Source organism: Protopterus annectens, chromosome 1.part1, assembly GCF_019279795.1.
Source record: "Protopterus annectens isolate FY-2018-M chromosome 1.part1, PAN1.0, whole genome shotgun sequence".
In the NCBI taxonomy this organism is placed as follows: domain Eukaryota; kingdom Metazoa; phylum Chordata; order Ceratodontiformes; family Protopteridae; genus Protopterus; species Protopterus annectens.
The window spans coordinates 1,272,543,217-1,272,567,470 of NC_056726.1; the positions used below are offsets into that span (position 1 = coordinate 1,272,543,217).

At 38.8% G+C, this 24,254-nt stretch overlaps 1 protein-coding gene across 1 annotated transcript in view; it reads left to right on the forward strand.

Annotated features, from left to right (window-relative positions):
- LOC122809800 (C-Jun-amino-terminal kinase-interacting protein 3-like) overlaps positions 1–24,254 on the forward strand; it is a 1,405,059-nt gene that overhangs the window by 1,376,546 nt on the left and 4,259 nt on the right. The window contains exon 27 of the mRNA XM_044081538.1: positions 8,159–8,272. Within this exon, the coding sequence (XP_043937473.1) occupies positions 8,159–8,272 (114 nt within the window). The remainder of the gene's footprint in view (positions 1–8,158; positions 8,273–24,254) is intronic.

A 24,254-nucleotide genomic window follows, 5' to 3' on the forward strand; every position in this document is an offset into this window, starting at 1 on the left:
GGATTCCACTTCGGTTTTGAGAAGTGTGAAGTTCGCTTTTGAGAAGTTTTTCACTGTGGATTTCTGGGCTGGGGGTGGGTTCGGGATGTGGATATCCAGTGAAATTAATTTATGGTCTGATCTTACCAATGAGGGATATACTTCTGGTATGGAGCATAGAGTCCCCATGTTGGTAATGATCAGGTCTAGTATGTTTTCCCCTCTTGTGGGAGTGGTGACTAGTTGCTCCATAGCATTTGAGTTAATAAATTCCAGGAACCTTTGGGCTAAGGTGCTGGGGCTTGAGTAATGCTCCCAGTCTATGTTTGGGTAGTTGAAGTCGCCCAAAATAATGGTGTTCGGAGAGATCTTCATGTTCTCCAATGTTTTCAGGAAAGCCAAGTGGGATTCCTGACTTTGAGAGGGTGGTCTGTAGGATACTATAAACTGAAAAGCAGTCTTGCCCACTGTCAGTTGCACATGGATGGTCTCCGATACTTCGTGCACTGCCACTAACCTGGAGGTGTGGATATCCTTGATAAATATGGAAACTCCCCCTCCTTTTGTGGTTCGGTCCGGGTTTTGGGGCCGAAAAGCATGATATGAGGTATAACCTGGTAGTGCTGGGGTGCTCTCTGGAGCCTTGAACCAGGTTTATGTCACTGCACAGATATCGATATTCTCCATACTGAGGAGAGCTTCGAGTGCATGCATCTTGAGGTTAAGACTTCTGGCGTTTAGCAGCATTACCCTTAGTTTCTTGTTCCTTGTGCTGTCTATGGAGGTGGGTTTGACTTTTGAGCCTTGCCTAAAAAGGCACTATGGGGGTGGCAAGAGCCTTTGCCAATATCCGAAAGCCCAGGGGTGACAGGTGCAAGCCGTCCGTAGCGAAGCAACGTGGCTTGTCGAGCATGTCATCCCAGGCTGACAGACACTGGATCCCCTTTGAATGACACCACACTTTTAGCCAATTGTTAAAATCGATCATTTTGTCTTTATACTGTGGCATCATTCTAGGTGAGGGTAAGATGCTGCTCAAGGTCAGGGTCATACCGGCCAGGGCTACATGATCAGAGAGCTCCTCTATGTCTCTTTTCATGTATTCGAGGGAGGTACGTCTCAGGTCATTCACGCCAGCATGTACAATGACATGAGTCATATTTGTATTTGCTTTGGAGTGACCTGAGTGCTTGCGTTATGTGGCAGATCCTAGCGCCCGACAGGCAGCTCACAGTGACCTTCCTTTATTCAGCCTGGTGAGCGGGACGTCAGTGTGTCTGACAATAGAGTCACCTATTAAAAGAGTATCAGGTGTGTTATTCAGCCTTAAGGGCTGTGGCTGCTTGGCACACTGACTTTGTGGGCTATGTGTTGTGCGTGTTTTGTTTTGGGGTAGCGTTTGCTTGGATGTCTGCTTTGGAGGTCTCTGTTGCTTAGGTAGATTTTTATTTAGAGCCTCCAAGTATGTTTTTGTGTTTTTATGTGTTTGGTTCGCTGTTGTGGTGGGACTATGTGATACTGGAATTGTGTTGTGTGAGGTTACCTTCTACTCCTGACTGGTTACACCAGTTTTATATTTGAACCTGTTTGGAGGAGGAGAGGGTTGTCCATTTACATGAGACAGTTGTAACATTGCCTCAAAATTCCCAGATTCACCAGCTGGACATTTTCTTATATAGTCCTCTACTGTTTTTGAAATTACTTTTTGATTCCTTACAGATTCATTGCTGCCATCTTTCTTTCATATCATCATATTTTCATTATATTTTTACCTGGTACCCTAAAAGAGGCTAGTTTCCTGTTTTTTTTTCCTTTCAGTAAGTGTTTTATCTTTATAGCAATGCTTTCACTTTTAACATGTTCATCTCATATATTTCTTTTAAAATTTTATGAAGCCTACTACTCCAGTCATGTACTACCTTACCTTGCCATACTCCATGCATTTTTCTCTATATATTTGTTTTCCCACAGTCATGACAATGCTGATGAATTTCTTTATAAAGTTCTTTATCTTTGTTTTTATAATTTATCCACCAGTCTGTCCATGTACTATACAAAGCACCCATTTATTTATGGTCGTTTAACAGTTTTGCTCTCTTATCTTATTTTCAGTTCTGCAGGTATACCAGTTAAGCTTTTCAAACCCTTTCCTACATTAATTACCTTACTCTGTTTTCCAAATGTTGGCATTTTTGCAGGTGATCTGAAAACCCGCTATTAAATCCCTACTACTTACCCCTCTTAAAGTCCTTGAAAATAATATAGTTTATTTACCTACAATGCTTTACACATGCTGCTATATTTTCCTCTTCTTATTCTTAAATTACAGAGTCACCTAAATGACTTATAAATCCCTTCCAAAATATTTACTCTGCTCAAATAGTTCTTCCCTTTCTTTACCACCAGTATAAATCTATACAGTTAGGATCCTTACTACTCTATTTCTTATTCTACAGTCCATTATTAGTAAACTCCTTAGCTGTCCCACTGTAACATATAAAATCTTGATTTGCACATTACTTACAAAGGCTACTATCCCTGAAAAATGTGTCTATTACCCAATATCCACATAAGTTCCCTTCCCCATATTTGTTCTAATTGTTTCCTTTGCTTTTCCTTAACATTTCTTATGTCTAACAAATATATATATCTGCGTTTATAACGTTTGTCTAAGATCAAATATATTACTTTTTTCACCATTGCAGTACAGTAAATATCCCTTAATTCACTATACTATTAACATCTAAGGCTGTTACTGAGAAACTATTTGTTTCCTTTTTTGAATGCAACTGAACTTTTAATTTATTTTTCCTTTGCCTGACATAGCCAGTTATTGAAATTTGAGTTTTAGTAGCTTTTCCTTTTTCAGTTTTTTGCATACGCACTTCACCTTCCATTTCTTCTTCTTCCTCATTTTACTTTCTCCTTGCTCTTCCTCCCTTATTTCATAATCTTCACTCTCATTATGCTCGATATTCTCTTTTAAATTATTTTTTCAAGCTCTACTTTTCTGTCCATCATTATTTGCCCCTCTTCCACACAGTTATGCCCATCTTTACCACTCTTGGTGCACATTAATTTGCAGTTTTTTTACAACATGATCCCATTGCCCGCATTGTTTACATCTTCTTTTGTTGCATTCATTAAATGATTTTCATCACCATAAAAAACACACATTTTGGCTGACCTTAGTAACAAACATTTCCCCTTCTCCATCAGTAATTGCAATGCATGGTAAATGCTTCCTTGTTCCACCAGTTTTCTTTAAAATTGCCAACATCTCCCAAACCCAGTCCATATTTCCTTTCAATATATTTTTTTACAGTGTAAATGTTTCTTTCTTAAATCAGAAAATGTTTAACATTAGTCTACTCAAAAATTGTGTATATTCTAAATTGCAGCAATACTTTATTTTCTTTCGATGTTTGTAACAGGTGCAAACACACACAAATTCTAAGGATAAATGTTTTTTTTCTCATCCACCTTAGGCATAAATCTTCTTAACAGTTTGATTGATTCACAAGTTAACCAACAAAAGTTCTCATTCTCCAGCTGTGTTGGGGAACACACAGAAGCTTGTGTAAAACGCACTGGTTCCAACACAAAGTTCCACATGTCATACGTGTTAATTATGCTGCCTTTTGTGTTTAGGTTCATAGGTTCATAGGTTCATACTAGGCTATCTGCCCAAGGGCATTTATAAGCCTAGCCCATAGTTATGTGGCTTTCGCCACCCCTTTAGTTTGAATAAAAACTATGCCTATCATTTTGCTGTGCCTCTGTCAAGCAGTGACGCTGAAGTAATCCCTGGGGTATATCTGCAATCTCCCATCCATTGGTCAAGATTCCTCTTGAACAAGACCAGAGAGGTGCTCTGCCTCACATGTACCGGGATTTTGTTCCACAGCATAGGGAGTCTCTGGGTGATGAATCTGTCCCTCCAGCACGTTCTATTTATAACCGTGTCAAGGTTTAAGTCTCCCGCCCTTGTGGTTCTGAGGGATCTAGATTTTTTGAGGTGAAGCATATTCATCAAATCTGGGTTTGACATGGCCTTATATGTCAGGCACAGGTCACCTCTGAGCAAGCGGTATGAGACTGAATAGAGCTGGAGTTCTTTCAGTCGGGCAGCATAAGACATATTTTTGAGACCCTTTATCCTTTTGGTGAGGAACTTTTGGGGCCTTTCAAGCTGCAGCAGGTGTCTGGTCAGATACATTCGAACGGGCATTGTACTCAATCATAGGTCTAATAAGTGATGAGTACAGGGGACGATGACCTCCCTTGATCTAGATGTGAATCCCTTCATGATCAGGTGGGTGATATAGAAGGTTTTCCTAACTACTTTAGCAACATGAGTGTCAAACGAAGGCTACTGTCAACCTGGGTCCCCAGATCTCTGATGACTTTTTCTGTGCTCAGTGGATTGCCACCTATATGGTAGCTAGGGGTAGCCTTGTTTTTCCCAAAGGGTATGACTATGCATTTTTGGCGTTTAACTTCAGGCCATGGCTCTGGCACCAGTTATCCATTTCTGTGAGGCCCTTCTGGAGGATATCTGTGTCAGATGTGTTTTCGACTATGGCCCAGTTTGCAGTCATCTGCAAACTTTGTCAGCCATAACCCTCCTGTGTTTGCTTGTACTTCAGAAAAGTAGATGCCGAACAAGAGTGGACCCAGGACTGAGCCCTGTGGGACACCACTTGTGACAGGCTTTGAGTCTGACATGGCTCCAGCAACTCTGACCCTGTGGGTTCTGTCACTTAGCCAGTTTGCAACCCATCTTGTGATGTATGGGTTTACATTCAAGCTGATGAGTTTTTCGATGATACCTGAGTGGGGTATTGTGTCAAGGCCTTTGCCAGGTCGAGGTAGGCTGTATGGACTGCCTTTCCTCATCAATGGCCTTGGTGACTGTCTCGAAAAGTCAACCAAGTTTAAGAGGCAGGATCTGCCTTTGACAAAGCCAAACTGAGTTGGATCCAAAGTCTGCAAGTTCCCTATGTCTTTATTTATGAGTTCCATTATGATCCTCTCCATGGCTTTGCAGATAAGGCTTGTCAAGCTAATGGGGCGGTAATTTCCAGGGTCTGTGGAGGCACCGCCCTTATGAAGTGGGACCACAGTCGCCGTGCGCCACTCCTTGGACGTATCCTGAGGTGAGGCTAAGATTAAACAGCTGTCCTAACTGTGGGTTTAATTCCTCATTGAGTTCATGAAGCACACAGCCGGGACACCATCCGGTCCCATGGATGCTGTGTTTTTGCCTTAGTGAGGGCAGTTCTCACCTGGGCGTTGGAGATGTTTGGGGCTACAATCCTCTGGAATAGATATCTCTCCTTTTGGGGAGGGGAGAAGTTTGCACTGAACCTGTCAGCCAGTATGTTGGCAATGTGTGTAGGTTCAGTAATTTTCACATCATTTTGAACTAATTCTGAGCATATCTGGGAGTTTCCTCCTAGGTTTCTAACATAGCTAAAGAAGGCCTTATGATTCTCTTTAGAGTCCTTGGCGATTTTCTCTCAAAATTTGCCTTGGATGATTTTATGAGAGCTCTTAGTTTTTACTTATAATGATCAAAGGTGTCTTACCTTTCAAGGATTTTGCTCTATCTTGTAGTAGCTTCCTCCTTTTGTTGTAGAGCTTGTTTATGGCTGGGGTCCACCAGACTGGACGCTTGCCTTTGGTACAGAGAGTCTTAGTTTTGTTTGGGATTGCCTGATCCATGCAGTCCTGTAGGTGCTGGTAGAAGGCATTTGTAAGTGATTCAGCGGTTTGAGTAATGTTTACCACTGGCTCAGGGGCCTTAAAGGAGACCACACTAGTTTTAGAAGTGTGAAATCGGCTTTTGAGAAGTTTTTCACTGTGGTCTTTTTGTTTCAGGTGGGGCGGGATGAGGACCTCCAGCGAGATTAGTTTATGATCTGATCTCACCAGTGAGGGGTATACTTCGGTGTTGAACATTTTGATCCCATGTTCGTGATGATGAGATCAAGTATGTTTTCTCCTCTTGTGGGGATGGTGACTAGTTGTTCCATGGCATTTGAGTTTATGAACTCCAGGAATCTTTGGGTTAGAGTGTTCGGGCTTGAGTAGTGTTCCCAGTCTATATTAGGGTAGTTAAAGTCACCTAGTATGATGGTGTTTGGAGATACATTTATACCCTCCAATGTTTTCAGGAAGGCCATGTGAGGTTCCTGAGTTTGAGAGGGTGGCCTGTAACATGCTACAAATTGCAGAGCAGTCTTGCCTTTGGTTAATTGCACCTGGATGGTCTCCGATGCATCATGCGTTGCCACCAACCTTGAGGTGTGGGTGTCCTTTATGAATATGGACACCCCCCCTCCTTTCTTGGTGTTGTCCGGATTTTGGGGCCGGAACGCATGATATGAGGTGAAACCTGTTAGTGCTGGGGTGCTCTCAGGAGCCTTGAACCAGGTTTCTGTCACAGCACAGACATCGATGTTCTCCATATTGAGAAGGGCCTCGAGTGCGTGCATCTTGAGATTGAGACTTCTGGCATTGAGCAGCATTACCCTTAGTTTACCAGATAAGCCCACATTACACAAGTGCCTTTTTTAGGGGTGATCTGAGAGTACTGTTTGCTTAAGTAGCGTGATCAGAGGCACACACATCACAAGTGAAGAATAAGAGATTCATATTCAGACTACAGAATGAGCTTATTAAGTGCTCACATCCTTAACCCTGTGTGTTAAAATGCCAGGCACTTTTATTGTGTCTTGCATTAAGAGTAGCCATAAAAGTAGCCAAAGTCGTACTTTGTTTGACCTGTACTGGTAATTTAATCCATAGGCTAGGAATACTTTGAGTTAGGAACCTCTCTATCTAGAGAGACTTGTTTTTTTCTTAGTGTAGATTTAGATCCTTAATATGGGTGTTTGTAGAGCCACTGGTTTTCAAAGGAGGTCAGATAGGATTAGGTCTTCCATGGCTCAAAAAGCAATGCACAGTTCACCTCTTCCTGCAGGCTACTATGTATATAAAACATTGCTGTGTTATGGATGGTAAAATGTCATTTATTTCTTCTCTGTAACCCCCCCCCCCCCAAGTTTGTGTAGGCGTGGGTCTTCCTAACATGATTGACATTTGCAAATCAATTACATCATGCATAAATGACCTTTACTTGACAAGTTACTTGGTTGAAGTAATGGGTTTGCACCTGTTGCGGGGGGGGGGGGGGGGTGAAGTAGTTGCTTATGAATATTCACTAAGTCTGTTACCTAATGAATATTCATAATGCAGTACTTACAGTTTGCTCATTTCAGATATTAATATTTCATTCTTTTTACTGTTCAGCAAATGCACATTGATGCAAAACAACTTGCTGTTCTATTAACTCTTGAAGTGCATTAGAGTAATACTCAAAAATTCTCTCTAATTTTTGGACTTTGTCCCTCCAATATTTGGCTTTGTCCCCAATTTGTGAACAAAGTAATTTAGAGGTACACTGGTAGTGTTACTGCTATGTCACTCAAAAATTCTCAGCAGAAGTGCTGTAGTAGAGCATAAACAGTAAGAACATTCTGTCTCTTGTAAAATGTTGGGTTTTCTGATAAATTAATGTGGATTATAATCTGTCAATAATGTCAGGCACAAGACATTCATAATTACTGTTCAGAAAATGCATATTGATTACAGTTACTGGTTTAGTCTTAAAGTGAATTAGAGTAATATTTACAATCTGTCCATTTTTTATTTTGTCTAGAATTCTTATGGAAAAAAGTTGATCAGTATGTTTTGGAATGTAAGCATTCAGAAATTGCTTGCTTCATGAATATTCATTACCTACTTTCTGTGAAATGATTATGTAGATAATGAATATTCACTAAGTATGCATGCCAGGGCAGTAGGAACATGCATAAGTAATAATGTCATCCTTATTTGGGCTAGATTTGCTACTGTACAACTATGGGGACAGTGCTCTACACCATGACATGAATCTGCACAGTTTAGTGATATCAGCAAATCAGCCATATTAAATAATTTGACAACAAAATGTAATGCGCTCAAGAAACTGGCTAAACTTGACTTAAAAAAATAATTTGAATAACCTTTACTTACATGACGATTGCCTAGCTACACCTTTTTCATCTAGTCGCTATTTAGATTTTTTTGTTTTCATTTTTATTATTTGACATTCATTATTACATTTTTTTAGGCTGCATTAAGCCTACACTAGCTGGAATCGCCAATGACACAGAAGAAAGCAAGGGAGATTACAGTTGTACATTAGTAATGAGTGGTGGAGAAGGCTACATTAACTACAGGATTGGTAAGTAAACCAGAAGATCCATGCTTTTAAGCCTTCAAGTAGCTGTTATTAGACTATTGCTGTTTGCTTGCTTGTCATCAAAATCGGGGATTCCTCGTTTTGTTTAACTGACTCCCTGTTTCACTGAAAATTTTGCAATGTAATCTGCAAGACTGAAGAACATTGAGTTTAAGGGAGTTTTCTCCTTTCCCACCATTGTTGTGCTGTCACAGACTTTATATTTGGAGTTGCAGATATGTTTTTGTTTTTCCTGTTTGAACAAGTAATGACAAAAAGTTTAGTCAGACACTTGTCATTACTTTTTTTTTAATGCATACATTTTTTTTTTAATGTGATAAACATTTAGAACTTTCATTGGTTGAAGGGTGTTTTTTTATAGTAACACTAATCTAGTGAGATAGCCAATGGGGAAACAATATATTGCTCATGAATAATGAGGCAACACCATTCTGTATTACCCCAAATTATTATTTGGCAAATACATTCAAATATAATTTATCAGAAGAAAAAGTAAAACCAGAAAAAAAGCAGTGATGACCTGATTAAAAGATAAATGTGTGTACATACCCAGTAAAAGTAGAGTGTGAAACAAACATCTTGTCACTTTGGGTCTGAACCTGGTTTACTTACATTCACTGTTAATTGCATCTATTTTATATGTTAATTTTACATTTTGCTTATTACAATAAGTACTGTGCAGATGCCTTTCATAGTAGCTGTATCAATCTTATTTATGTGGTCATTGTTATGTAGCTTGTAAGGAAGTATATTAGCAAATCAGATTTTTACTTTGAGCAAGTTACTTAATGTTTGAAATGGAAACTGAATGCTTGTGTTAACTTGAAATGGCAACAGTATATCTGTGTTAATGGTGGGGTAGACCCTTACAATTACTGTTCCCCATGTTTCCAAAGTATGTGCCAAACATTTGGTGCTTGTCTAATGTCATTGCTTTTGTGCCGTGCATTCGGCAGTTACTAAGCTGTCTGATATGTGAATTGTTTATGGCTGCAGTCACACCTGTAACAACTGCTGTGAGAATTGCAAAAGTATGTTCTGTCTTTTAGCAAGGCTAACCTTTTAGATCAAAATAGGTGGTTACAGCCTGTGCTGTTGGATGTTAGAATGATATTTCTGGTACATCCACTCATGAAACAAAAAAGAAATAAAACAGCACTCAGCATAGCTGATTGATTGGGTCCAAGTATTTGCATGTAATTACAAGTTAAAGCTCAAATATTGCAAATAATTCATGCTGTGTAATTTAAACATTAAATTATACATACATGTATTCAAAATTTCAAGCAATTATTTTCTTTTATTCTGAAATGCAATTTAAATAACGCTGACAAAAGGGGCAAACGTAAAATAAAATATGGATTTTGTTTAATGGCTTACCTTTATGGCTTATTATTAGTTGTATATAAACACAATTATAACTTGTTGCTGTAGACCATATTTATAAGAATAACCAAAACATAACCCCAGCTTCATTTCAAAAATGTACATTGTTGCTCACTTATACCTTGGTCTGTAATTTATTTAATTTATTTTATTTTACATTTGTTGACCGGGATAGTCCAACTGGATACATGTCCATTTCAGCAGATGCCCGGGGAGAAAAGCTCCAGGATAATACACACTGAACATTTAGTAAATGCTAGTTTCACTGAGATTACAGTCATAAGCAATACCAGTATTTAGCACATATAGTACTAACTTATTATAAAACACTTTGCAAAACATAACATTATTTTCAAAGTTATATATACATAACATTACATTCAGGTTTAAGACACATTGAACAGCAGTTATACAATTGACTCTTCCTGAAATGGTGTAGTAGAAAAAAGTTAGAAGTAGTTGAAGGTAAGGGACCTAAGTAACAGAGAGGTCACTAGTCGGAGTTAGTGCAAGGACATAACCAATGAGTTTTGAAGTATTTCTTGAGTTTGTTTTTGAATCAAGTTAGTGAGGGTTGTAGGGTCAAGTCATCTGGAAGTCTGTTCCGTGTTTTGCCAATAGAGTTGGCAAACAGGGAGTCCCCAGCTGAGTAGCTGGATTTGTATGTTTGAACTAGGAGTCTAGTGGATAATCGCAGTGGCCGGGTGCTGGTGTAGATGCTGATAATATTTTTTTAGTGCAGGTGTATTTTCTGGTTGGTAAAGGACTTTATGTGCCACTATTAGCTGGTTGAACTGCAGTAGGCTAGGCAGTTCAAGCCAACCTAGGCGATTTAGGTTGTGACAGTGGTGTGTCTGGTAGGCTGTGCCAGTAGCAAATTTGGCAATGTGGTTATAGCAGGATTATTATATTATATATAATATTATTATATTGTAATTTAAAACTTGGCATGTGCATGCTGTGGGGTTATGGAAGTCTGTAAACAGGTTTTATTTGGTATTTAGGTTTGATCCCCACAATCACTACTCACGTAGTTTTAAGATCATTTTCACTTGAGCAGACAAAAGTTTCTAGAGCTCTACAGAAGTTGTATCACCTTTGACTTAACAAGTTATGAAAAATAAAATAAATACAATATTTTTTTATTTCATTGAACTACTTTATTGCTGTCAGTAAGAGCCCTAAGCCTTTTATTTAGGCAACCAAGTAGTAAAATGTAAATAACAATGCAAAATGCCAGTAAGTTATGCAATCGTTTAGAAAAACTATTTCTAACATGCCATATTTTATTATCTTTTTTAAAAGCAGAATTAGATCAATCAAAATGTAACATTTTAAACAAAATTCTGGAAATATAAAAACTCAAAAACAAATGAAAAAAGGTCCTGGGGCACAAAGTCAAAACTAGAAACAACAAACTGTACCCCTGGCAATCTTGTGAGGCTTCTCCAGTTAAAAAAAAAAAAACAGATCCAAGCTGAACGCAAAGTAAATACTTTATGTACAAAAATACAGTTTAGTATGGGTCTGTGTTCGGCTATCAAAAACAAAAATATGAGGAACGGCTAAATACTGAACGTTAAACAATGAAAGGTAAAATTAGCAAATAACTACTTCAACAAAAATAAATTCATCGAATGGCCATAGTTGGCCAATGACCAGGAAGTAATGTGATACGTAAGGCAAGTGAAGGGAAATTAAATTTGCCTTGGAGTTGGTATTATATATATATATATATATATATATATATATATATAGTTAGGTGGGGGTGTCCTCTACATCGGGAGGTGTAGGGAGCAAAGCCCTCCACCTTGGTTGGTTGTGTTCGTAATGTTGGATGATTACGACCATTCGATGAATTGATTTTCATTGAAGTAGTTGTTCGCTAATTTTACCTTTTGATATTTCATGTTTGGTATTTAGCAGTTCGCATTGTTTTGTTTTCGATAACCAAACATAGACCCATTTAGTACATACAGGCGGAACGCTCCTTTATCATGCACTTTTGTCCCTAATACCTTCAGGAGGTCACCAGAACAAGATGGGTAATCCCTGTTTTCTGTCTCATTTAAATGCTAGGTGAATGTTACAAGATAAGGAATCAATTAGTTAACGCTATCTTAAAGACATAGTGCCTTCCACATAAAAAAAAAAGTGAGCTAGTGAAGAAAATGTATAAAAATGTATAAAATAAGTAAAAATTAATTAAAATACAACTCCAAGTTTCCACAGTTTAAAAAATTACTGTCTTAGTACTATCGACTAATCAGGTTACAAAAACCCCACAATAATTGTAAACACACAATGTTACTACTGATAAAATCCACACAACAATCATTGCTTTCAAGTGAAAAAATGGTTTAGAAAATAACGCAAATATTGAGTTTAAAAACTATAAAGAATCCTAATACTGAAAATAATTACTCCAATGAGCAAATGATATAAAATAGTGTATATAACCGTATTTTGGTAACTATAAACTCTCCCTGGTTGTTCAAAACTTGGCATTTCTCCATTTTAAGCTGGTAAGATTGAAGTGGTGTCATTGATACCTGGAAAAACTGTTGCATTTAGCTTCATCTGCCAGTGAAGCTCTCTGTATTCCAGCTTAGTCTCCCAAGTCCCTTCCCAGGGAACACAAGGTACTACTTCCAAAATCGCAAAATAGAACTTTGTAAAATTCCCACAAAGAATAAAATGTTTGTAAAGTTTACCATTTGTGTTAGCTTTGTTTGTGTCATGCCAGTGTTCATAAATCCTCTTTTTAAGAGGCCTTTCCATCTTACCAATGTAAAATGTTGTCTATATACACTAATCCACTAGTATTGCAATTCCCATAAGATAAAATAACATGGTTTCTGTGCAAGTCATTTAAAAATATTTTGTGTTCCTGAACAATCAACTCACATTGCCGATATCTACCACAGCATTGGGTAACTTTGTTGTTGATACCTCCCACTTGTCTACTGTTGCTCTGAAATAATTTCTTAAAGTTAGCTTTTGTTCTACATAAAAATTTCGGGATCCCCCCTAAAACCCTGAATAATTCTTCATTACTTCTGAACATCATCCATTTCCTATTAATAGGCTGTTTCACCTTGTCAGAACCTACACTGTAAGGTAAAATCAGGGCTCACTCAAATCCGTTAAAATTCCCCCTAGTCTTCATGCCCATTAACACCAGTTGTGTTCAGTATATTATCATGTGTCACTGGACCAGTCCTAATAGGGGTGTATATTTATCACACTATCCATTGTATATATCTGATCTTAGCTGTTTAACCGTAAGTAGTGGATGACCTCGTTCTAAAAACATATGTTTGAGTTTATTAACTTCTTGCTTCAATCTATCCTTGTAGGATGTCATTCTGGCTACTTGGATAAACTGACCCCTAAATAAATTACGTTTGAGGTAGTAGGGATGACAACTCTGAAAAAACAAATATGCATTTGAAAAAGTGAGTTTCCTGAATATACTGAATTCAAAGCCAGACTGATCTTTATAGATAGTAGTGTCTAAATAATTTGTACACTCCGTGTGATACGAATAGGTGAATTTCAAAAAAGGAGTTGTGTGGTTCAAATACTCTATAAATTGATTTTCAGTTGTTTAGTAGCACCTTGCCAGATAATAAAAAGATCATCCAACATCTCAGATACATCTTGCACGATGGATAGAACTGGGAGGGGAAACGTATTTTGATTCCCATGCCCACATAGCCAAATTGGAAAAACAGGGTGCACAGGAAGCCCCCATAGCAACTCCTTTGATCTGCTCGTATATTCACCTTCAAAAAAGGTAGAATTATGACCGTCAAGTTCGTAAGTAAAGAAATATCTGTATTAAAAAATCACACTGTATGAGTGCATCATTGAACAGTTCAAGACCTTCTACCTTAGGTATACAGGTAAATAAGTCTACTCCATCTACGGTTAATAAATATAAGTTATCCCTCCATAACTCTTCTGTAATTCTACCTAGAAAGTCCCATGAGTCACATAATATATGAACTGCAAGCTTGTAACAGAGTTTCAAAATTGTATTAAGATAGACTCCAAGGGGGTTATGTTTTAGCACCCTGTGCTGATACTATAGGTCTCAAAGGTGGTTTGAAAATATATTTCTGAATCTTAGGGATTCCAGATATTGTGGGTGTCACAGGGATTAGGGAGTAACAGCAATGTACTGTGCACACAAAGGAAAGGAACAGTTTGTTCTACCACTGAAGGAACCCGTCATGCACAACCTAATAATCAAACGCTAAATACCTTTAGTGAAAGAAAATGTAATCAAGATACTGTAAACAGACGTTTTGTCATGAGTGACTGGCTTCACAATATTTTGAGTTTGGGCAAAGTACTATAAAAAATTAACGGTCCGTGTCCTAGCTTAACTTGACAACTACACACTTATGAAAATATATTGATTTAGTATCATAAATTACAGGCTAAAAATTGTTATGTTCATGAGTATGTTAAACAGAAGATAGTACTCAAGGGGCTAAGGACATGGAAGTTTCCCACTGGATTGAAAAAGGGTTCAGCCTTACACTATGATTTCTTGGCCCTCTTTTATCATCATGGGTGCGAATTGATAGAAACACTTTTATATAGCACAACCAAACTACTATGGAGAGGTTAGAGACTGAAGTTATACAGTTGGACACCACTATTTCAAACAAGAAAATTACATGGGTGATTATAGCAATGTATTTATTAAGGTTGATTAAATATTACATGATGTGAAAAAGAAAGAAAATAAATTGTTGCATGACAAGGGTGATTACGAAAGACAAAGTGCTTACCCAAACCCCCACCCCCCACACACACACACACACACACAGACACGCACACACACTCCAATAGTGGTATATATGGCCAAGAAGTAGATTTTGAGGAAATGTCCCAGTTGGATATTAATATGGCGGATATACCTTTAGAATCCCCACCATTCTGAAGGTGTGAGAGGTTAATCAACCAGAGGAAAGGAGTCAGAATGGAGGGAACCTCTCAATAGTACTTGAAGAAAGAACCCTGGTGACCACTGCCACAACAAAAGGGGAGGGAGGAACTGGAAATCCAAGAATTACCAGTGATAGTGTTAAATCACAATGTCAACTTTAAAATCTATGAATTTAGTTCTGTTCCTATTACTGTTGTGCATGCTTCTTTGTTTGCAAAGGGGATAATATTTGTACCATCTACTAGAGGGAACTTAGTACAAACCTTGAACGACTTAAAGCTATTTACTAGGAAACTAAAATTAGGAATTATGCTGGGAGACCTTGGTACTGGTGTAAACGATATGGATATATTTAATAGACGTAGTTTATACAACCTTCACTGCACGCAAAAATAATGCTTTATGAAAAACTTTGTGAACATAACATTAGAAAATTGTTAAACAACAGGGAGCTTAGATACAAAATGAATATTAGTGAGGACGAAAGGAGACTATTGAGAGGTGTATGAAACCTGACAAGGGAGAGGTGGGTGGTTATAATGCATACTATAGACTATGACTCAAGGATGGAGCATTTGTTATTTTCTGACAATAATGAGGAGATATCCAGAAGTCAAATCAATGTAGACTACTCAAAAATAAATAAGGTGATTTATGAGGGGAAAACCACTGAAATGGAGTACAATTTTGAGTATTGATTTCCCACAAATTCCAGCCATTTTCAGAATTCCAGAAATTCATAACAATTTTCATGACCCTCCTCTGTGACCAATAGTCAATGCTAAAGGTTCAGAAACCTGTGGAATGGCTAGGCACATAGACTTAAAATTAGAAAATGCACTTAAAAATGTGAACAATATTTACAAGGACTCATTGGATTTTTTAACTAAAATCTACAAGGATTTGTATGCTGAACAACTTATATTAGCAATGATAGACATAAAATACCCATTTGTAGATACACCCCATGAATGTGACATTGATTTGTTCACTCTATTTGAGCAACAAAGTCAACTGCACAATACAGTGATTAAGGTCTTAAGCTCCATAATGGAGATGGTGTTAGATGATAATTTTGGTTTGAAGGGACCATTTTTAAACAAAACAGTAGTGTGTCAATGGGGTCAGCATGTGCCCCCATATTTGCCATCATTGTCTTAACATACTGGGAGCATCACAATATTTTTAAATCAGGATTCGAGAATGGCTAGACACATATGGGAGTTTCTTGGGTGACATTGTCATCTTTTGGAGGGATTCTGAGAGAAGACTTAGCATTTTTTTAAATTATATAAATTCCACTACTGAATTCCTAAGATTTATTTTGAGTACATCTACTGACACTATTTGTTATTTGGATGTTGAACTGAAAGTGGACCATACTAACAAAGACTTTGTCTCTAGTTTACATAGAAAATCTACTTATTGTAATTCCTTATTACATTTTGATAGTAGTCACCCATACATCAAAAGAAAGCCCGTGTTAAGGGCCAGCTAGTCAGAATTGCAAGAATGGTGTCTGTTCTTGATTTGATTTCCCAAGAATATGAAAAAATATGCAATGTTGTTGAACAGAGGCTCCTCCTATGAATTTTTGTTGGGAATTGTTAAGGAAGGTAAAGAAAAATGTTGAAGGGTTAATATTGGCCCTTTTTAGGTCTCAGAGAGGGTTTGATAGCCACTGAGACCATTATTGGCCATGGTTATAATAGAGGTTGCATAATAATTTTCGACAGTGACACATGACCTATAAGAAATGTTATTAAAAACAACTGGAATATGTTTGACATTTGTTTTATGGATACAAATAAGGTTGGGGCAGCACCTACATTTATTTTTAGAAGGGATTGTAACATTAAAAATTACTTAGAAATAGGTTTCCTACCATCAAAGACTACCATTTACCAGTATGGAATGGTAAAATGTGGGAGATGTTCCCAGTGTCAATAAATACTAGAAGGAGATAGTATTATGTTGAAAGGTTATGGCAAAATAACATGCCCAAAGAGATGCAACTGTGAAACAAAAAATTGTATATGTTGCATAATGTAAGAAATGTAATTCCTTCTACATTAGTAAAACAGAGAGAGCCTTAAAAGGTAATGGATGTAAAAACACGACCTTAAAAATGGTTTGTGGAAACGTATTCAAGAACATATTGGACACAAATTTGTTTTTTTTTTTTCATAACAGATTTACTTGCTCTTGACTTGAGGGGAGGACCATAGAAGACCAGTTTGGAGTGTAGGGAATTTGTATGGCAAATAAGACCAAATGCTATTGGTCCTTTTAGTTTAAATGATACTTTATTTCTCTCTCTTATTGGTTGACATTGAGGCCACTGTATAGTTAACAAAACTTACATATAATTTTTTTATAAATATAATTTCACTAATATATGTATTTTTTAGAACATGTTGGTATCTTGCATTTTTTAGATGTTTGTACAAATTTTTATAGCCTTTATGTTGTAACATTTCTTAAATTGGAGATGTACTTAGTTGCTAGGTAACTGTAATTAAATGTAATAATGGTGACAGACCTTTGATTGGTTTCACTAGGTAGCACAGACACTCTTTTTGAGCAAGTCCCATCTTCTACTCCAGGATGAAAGCACTTAGTGTTGAAGTGTCTAATAACATTTGTTGATTTTACTTCTTTGCAGTGTGGTTTGCTGTTACATTTTCGGATCCGGGTGTGGAATTGTTTGAGGTTTGGTTATATTTTCACTGTATGGTCTGGATCCTGTTGCATTTTTTTCTTTGTCACAGAGGTTTTGTTAAGTAAAAAATCATCACGTTTTTTGTTAATTAACTCTTGAATAAAACAATCTTCCAAAAATAAACTGTGATACTTTTGTAAGCAATCTTAACCTCATTATGTGATACCAACTCATAGGTGCTATCAAGATCTCAAACATCTGATTGGTGTAATCAATGGTGTCAAAAATGACCCCTCCACTTCCTTTGTCTGGTTTCATTATATGTGTATCTATTATTCATTAAAGAATTTAATATCCCCTGTTCCTCATAACTCAAATTTTTATAGGCTTCGGAGAAATGAGTTACAAAAAGTTTGTTTAAATCGTAGTCTCGAGCCTTTTCAAAAGCATTAATAAGAGGATGACTAGGTGGAATAAAATTATTTTTCTTCGTAAAGACTTCCTTTTTAGGACCGCCTTTAGCATCGAAATGAACAGCTACGTTGTTTTTTCCTAAGTTCCCAGTTTTCTGGTAAATAACTTAAGTTCAGTTAAAACATCCAAGTTTGTTTGTTTGTTTTTTTTACTGGAAATAAAAGTGAATCCCTTCATAAACAAATTAAAATGTGGCACATTGGTATCCGCAGAAGTATAATTAAAAATGTTGAAACTTCTATGTGTTAACATGAGACAATTGTAATCAGAAGTAATATTTAAATCTGTGTTAGTTAATCTCTCATCCTCCATCCATAACCTCTCCATTTGTTGTAGTGTCTGTGGGAATTCCGATATACTCTGTCCTGGCAAAATGCCCTATGTCCCCGCTCCCCATTGTTGCCTCGATTTGCAATTATTTCTGATGATCTGGGGGGATCTAAAGGGTCAGAAATGCAAGGAATCTGAGTGTCCATGTGTCTTGAACCATTGTCTCATGGGCCATATTCAGAATGAATGTCCCCATTATTGGAGACACCTCCATTATTGTAATTGTAATTGATTACTATGTCGTGTACATCTAATGAACTGTTGTTATTCCTCCTATGTAAATTGCTGCTAAGCACATATGTTACATTGTCCCAATATTCCCCAGCATCACTTAACTTATTCTACTGTCTTTCCTTTATCTTGTCAACCTGCTTATCAACACTATTAAAAATACTAGTGTATTTGTGTTGATAAACTGTAAACAAGAAATCTTTTTTTATACTGTTGTTCAAGCCTTAAACCGGTTTAACTAGGTCAGTAATAACCTTGTCATTTTGTTTTATCATAACATAAAGTAATTCTAAACCTTGTTTGTTAAATAAAGACACAAGTTAATTATAAGATCAGTATCATCTGCTGCCTCATTAGGGAATTTATTTTATCTCAAACCCTTGGGGATACAGTTGTGCTGAATACATTCCACAAAAAAAATGTTGTGAAGTTGCAGACTCCTTAATTTTAATTAACATTTTTCCAAAAGGTCAATGTTCTTTTCCACAGTCAACCCATTAAAATTATGAATAGTCTAATATGACCCTGGCCCAGAAAAATCGTAGACCTGATTAATCCATTCATTAAAATTGAAAAAACTCTTGGGGTTGAATTAACTAAATTCTCACCATGAAGTCCAGGTTCATGAATAATGTCTGTACTGTTGTAGCCAAAAACAAAACAAGAATGGCTTATACCACTTTTGTTTACTAATGGATCCTTTCCTGCTGTTTCCACCAACCATGAGTTGCTGGCCATTTCACAAGCTGTCTACTGTAACCCTGAAGCTTAGTTTGGTGCACTATCCGAGTTAGTATTAACATCAGAAGCCACAAGCTATGTTAATGGTGTTAAAAGTTGAATTAAATTTCTTAGTTCACCCATGACTGATGAACAATCACAGTGTCTTGGCCCAGCCACTACACCACGGCATGCTATTGCAGATGAACCGGAAGTAAATTAAAATATGTCCTCCATAGTCATAATACACAATGAAGGACCAAATTACAACCAAAAAAAATGAGAAAAGGTCCTAGGGCACAAAGCCAAAACTAGAAGCAACAAAAATGCACCCCTGGGCAATTGTGTGAAGCTTCTGCAGTTAAAAAAACTGATTGTTGTATGGATTTTATCAGTATTAACATTATGGGTGTTTACAATTATTGTGGGTGTTTGATAACCTGATTAGTTGATAGTACTAAGTCAGTATTTTTTTAAACTGTGGGAACTTGTGGTTGTATTTTAATTAATTTTTACATATTTTATATGTTTTTATACATTTTATTCACCTATAACATTTTATTCACTTTACTCACTAATGTTATTTTTTATGTGGAAGGCACTATATCTTTCAGATAGCGTTATCTAATTGATTCAGTATCATGTGACATTCATCTAGTATTTAAATGAGGCAGAACACAGGGATCACCAGTTTGTTCTGATAGTCCTGAGGGTATTCGGTGTAGTCCAGTTTCAGAGTTGCTGATCCCTGGGCTTTGTTTTTAGTTCCTGTTACTGATCCATTGCCTTATTAGGAAGGAGGGAAGTTTCTTTGCTTACCAGTGGGAGTGGGAAGCACTGAGCAGCCTTTTTGTCTGATTTGGTGAAGTTTCAGCCAGAAACTAGTAGTCCATTGGTCGTTTTGGGCCAATTCCTAGCTCCCTTCAGCCCCCTGCTATAAAACACACTAAACGCGCGTAAGCGATTTAGCTGAGTTACCACTGTTGCACACAAGAGCAGCGGTTAAACAAGGTTAAACTATTTGGGCCATCTAAATTCCACTCTTCCAATTTTCCCTTAAAACTACCTTCCTCGAGCTGTACTGCTGATCTAACCAGCATATCCTATAACTGAAAAGTTCATCTCTACTTGATTCCCAAGTAGACTATTTTCTATCTGTAAAGCCTAGCACTTACTCCTACAGTACTTGCACCTTGATAAAGCACTCTTATTATAGATAGTACCCCACCAGCCTAAAACCCACTTCCCCCGGAGTCCTTTGAAAGTCACTTTATCTACTACTTCTAGTATGTCGAGGGATCAGTTGCTAGTGTCCTCTCCAGCTCAACTGGTGAACCTGGGAATATTGAGGCAATGTTACAACTGCCTCATGTACACAGACAATCCTCTCCTTCTCCCACAAAACACAAATACATGCGAGAGATGCAACTATACGGCCAAACTGGAGGCTGAGCTCTCTCAACATAGGACTGGCAAGACCAGACAGGAGGAGAAGGTAACCACACACAATACATACCCAGTCACACATGGTACCATCACAACTTCAAATCATACACATACTCACACAAAGACATACTGGAGGCTCTGATCAAAAATTTACCAAAACAGCAGAGGCCACCAAAGCAGACACCCAAACAACTACCACCTCACGACCCAACACATGCAACACATAGACCACACAGTCAGAGTGTCAAACAGTCACAGCCCTTAAGGCCAAACAAAATGCCAGACACACTTGTCATTGGTGATTCCATAGTCAGACACACTGACGTCCCGCTCACCAGACTGAGTAAAGAGAAGGTCACAGTAAGCTGCTTGTCGGGCGCTAGAATCCGCCACATAACGCAAGCACTCAGGTCTCTCAACAGCAGGTACAAGTACGACTCAGTCATTGTCCACGCTGGTGTCAACGACCTGAGACGTACCTCCTTGGACTACATGAAAAGGGACATTGAGGAGCTCTCTGATTATGTAGCCCAGGCAGGTATGACCCTGACCTTGAGCAGTATCCTACCTTCACCTAGAATGATGCCACAATACAGTGATAAGATGATCAGCTTTAATAATTGGCTTAAATTCTGGTGTCATTCAAAGGGGATCCAATGTCTGTCTGCCTGGGATGACATGCTGGACAAGCCATGCTGCTTCAAGGGACGGCTTGCACCTGTCACCCTGGGCTTCCGGATATTGGCAAAGGCTCTTGCCACCCCCATAGTGCCTTTTTAGGCAAGGCTCAAATTCTAAACCTACCACCCTAGAACACCAAAAGGAAAAAACTAAGGGTAATGCTGCTCAATGCCAGAAGTCTCAATCTCAAGATGCACGCACTCGAGGCCCTTCTCAATATGGAGAACATCGATGTCTGTGCTGTGACAGAAACCTGGTTCAAGGCTCCTGAGAGCACCCCAGCACTAACAGGTTTCACCTCATATCATGCGTTCCGGCCCCAAAATCCGGACAACACCAAGAAAGGAGGGGGGGGTGTCCATATTCATAAAGGACACCCACACCTCAAGGTTGGTGGCAACGCACGATGCATCGGAGACCATCCAGGTGCAATTAACCATAGGCAAGACTGCTCTGCAATTTGTAGCATGTTACAGGCCACCCTCTCAAACTCAGGAACCTCACATGGCCTTCCTGAAAACATTGGAGGGGATAAATGTATCTCCAAACACCATCATACTAGGTGACTTCAGCTACCCTAATATAGACTGGGAACACTACTCAAGCCCGAACACTCTAACCCAAAGATTCCTGGAGTTCATAAACTCAAATGCCATGGAACAACTAGTCACCATCCCCACAAGAGGAGAAAACATACTTGATCTCATCATCACGAACATGGGATCAAAATGTTCAACACTGGAAGTATACCCCTCACTGGTGAGATCAGATCATAAACTAATCTCGCTGGAGGTCCTCATCCCGCCCCACCTGAAACAAAAAGACCACAGTGAAAAACTTCTCAAAAGCCGATTTCACACTTCTAAAAACTAGTGTGGTCTCCTTTAAGGCCCCTGAGCCAGTGGTAAACATTACTCAAACCGCTGAATCACTTACAAATGCCTTCTACCAGCACCTACAGGACTGCATGGATCAGGCAATCCCAAACAAAACTAAGACTCTCTGTACCAAAGGCAAGCGTCCAGTCTGGTGGACCCCAGCCATAAACAAGCTCTACAACAAAAGGAGGAAGCTACTACAAGATAGAGCAAAATCCTTGAAAGGTAAGACACCTTTGATCATTATAAGTAAAAACTAAGAGCTCTCATAAAATCATCCAAGGCAAATTTTGAGAGAAAAATCGCCAAGGACTCTAAAGAGAATCATAAGGCCTTCTTTAGCTATGTTAGAAACCTAGGAGGAAACTCCCAGATATGCTCAGAATTAGTTCAAAATGATGTGAAAATTACTGAACCTACACACATTGCCAACATACTGGCTGACAGGTTCAGTGCAAACTTCTCCCCTCCCCGACAAAAGGAGAGATATCTGTTGCAGAGGATTGTAGCCCCAGAAACATCTCCAACGCCCAGGTGAGAACTGCCCTCACTAAGGCAAAAAACACAGCATCCATGGGACCGGATGGTGTCCCCGGCTGTGTGCTTCATGAACTCAACGAGGAATTAAACCCACAGTTAGGACAGCTGTTTAATCTTAGCCTCACCTCAGGATACATTCCAAGGAGTGGCGCACGGCGACTGTGGTCCCACTTCATAAGGGCGGTGCCTCCACAGACCCTGGAAATTACTGCCCCATTAGCTTGACAAGCCTTATCTGCAAAGCCATGGAGAGGATCATAATGGAACTCATAAAGAAAGACATAGGGAACTTGCAGACTTTGGATCCAACCCAGTTTGGCTTTGTCAAAGGCAGATCCTGCCTCTTAAACTTGGTTGACTTTTTCGAGATAGTCACCAAGGCCATTGATGAGGGAAAGGCAGTCCATACAGCCTACCTTGACCTGGCAAAGGCCTTCGACACAATACCCCACTCAGGTATCATCGAAAAACTCATCAGCTTGAATGTAAACACATACATCACAAGATGGGTTGCAAACTGGCTAAGTGACAGAACCCACAGGGTCAGAGTTGCTGGAGCCATGTCAGACTCAAAGCCTGTCACAAGTGGTGTCCCACAGGGCTCAGTCCTGGGTCCACTCTTGTTCGGCATCTACTTTTCTGAAGTACAAGCAAACACAGGAGGGTTATGGCTGACAAAGTTTGCAGATGACTGCAAACTGGGCGCCATAGTCGAAAACACATCTGACACAGATATCCTCAAGAAGGGCCTCACAGAAACGGATAACTGGTGCCAGAGCCATGGCCTGAAGTTAAACGCCAAAAAATGCATAGTCATACCCTTCGGGAAAAACAAGGTTACCCCTAGCTACCATATAGGTGGCAATCCACTGAGCACAGAAAAGTCATCAGAGATCTGGGGACCCAGGTTGACAGTAGCCTTCGTTTGACACTCATGTTGCTAAAGTAGTTAGGAAAACCTTCTATATCACCCACCTGATCATGAAGGGATTCACATCTAGATCAAGGGAGGTCATCGTCCCCCTGTAGTCATCACTCATTAGACCTATGATTGAGTACAATGCCCGTTCGAATGTATCTGACCAGACACCTGCTGCAGCTTGAAAGGCCCCAAAAGTTCCTCACCAAAAGGATAAAGGGTCTCAAAATATGTCTTATGCTGCCCGACTGAAAGAACTCCAGCTCTATTCAGTCTCATACCGCTTGCTCAGAGGTGACCTGTGCCTGACATATAAGGCCATGTCAAACCCAGATTTGATGAATATGCTTCACCTCAAAAATCTAGATCCCTCAGAACCACAAGGGCGGAGACTTAAACCTTGACACGGTTATAAATAGAACGTGCTGGAGGGACAGATTCATCACCCAGAGACTCCCTATGCTGTGGAACAAAATCCCGGTACATGTGAGGCAGAGCACCTCTCTGGCCTTGTTCAAGAGGAATCTTGACCAATGGATGGGAGATTGCAGATATACCCCAGGGATTACTTCAGTGTCACTGCTTGACAGAGGCACAGCAAAATGATAGGCATAGTTTTTATTCAAACTAAAGGGGTGGCGAAAGCTACATAACTATGGGCTAGGCTTATAAATGCCCTTGGGCAGATAGCCTAGTATGAAGCTATGAACCTATGAACCTATGAAAGTGCATGA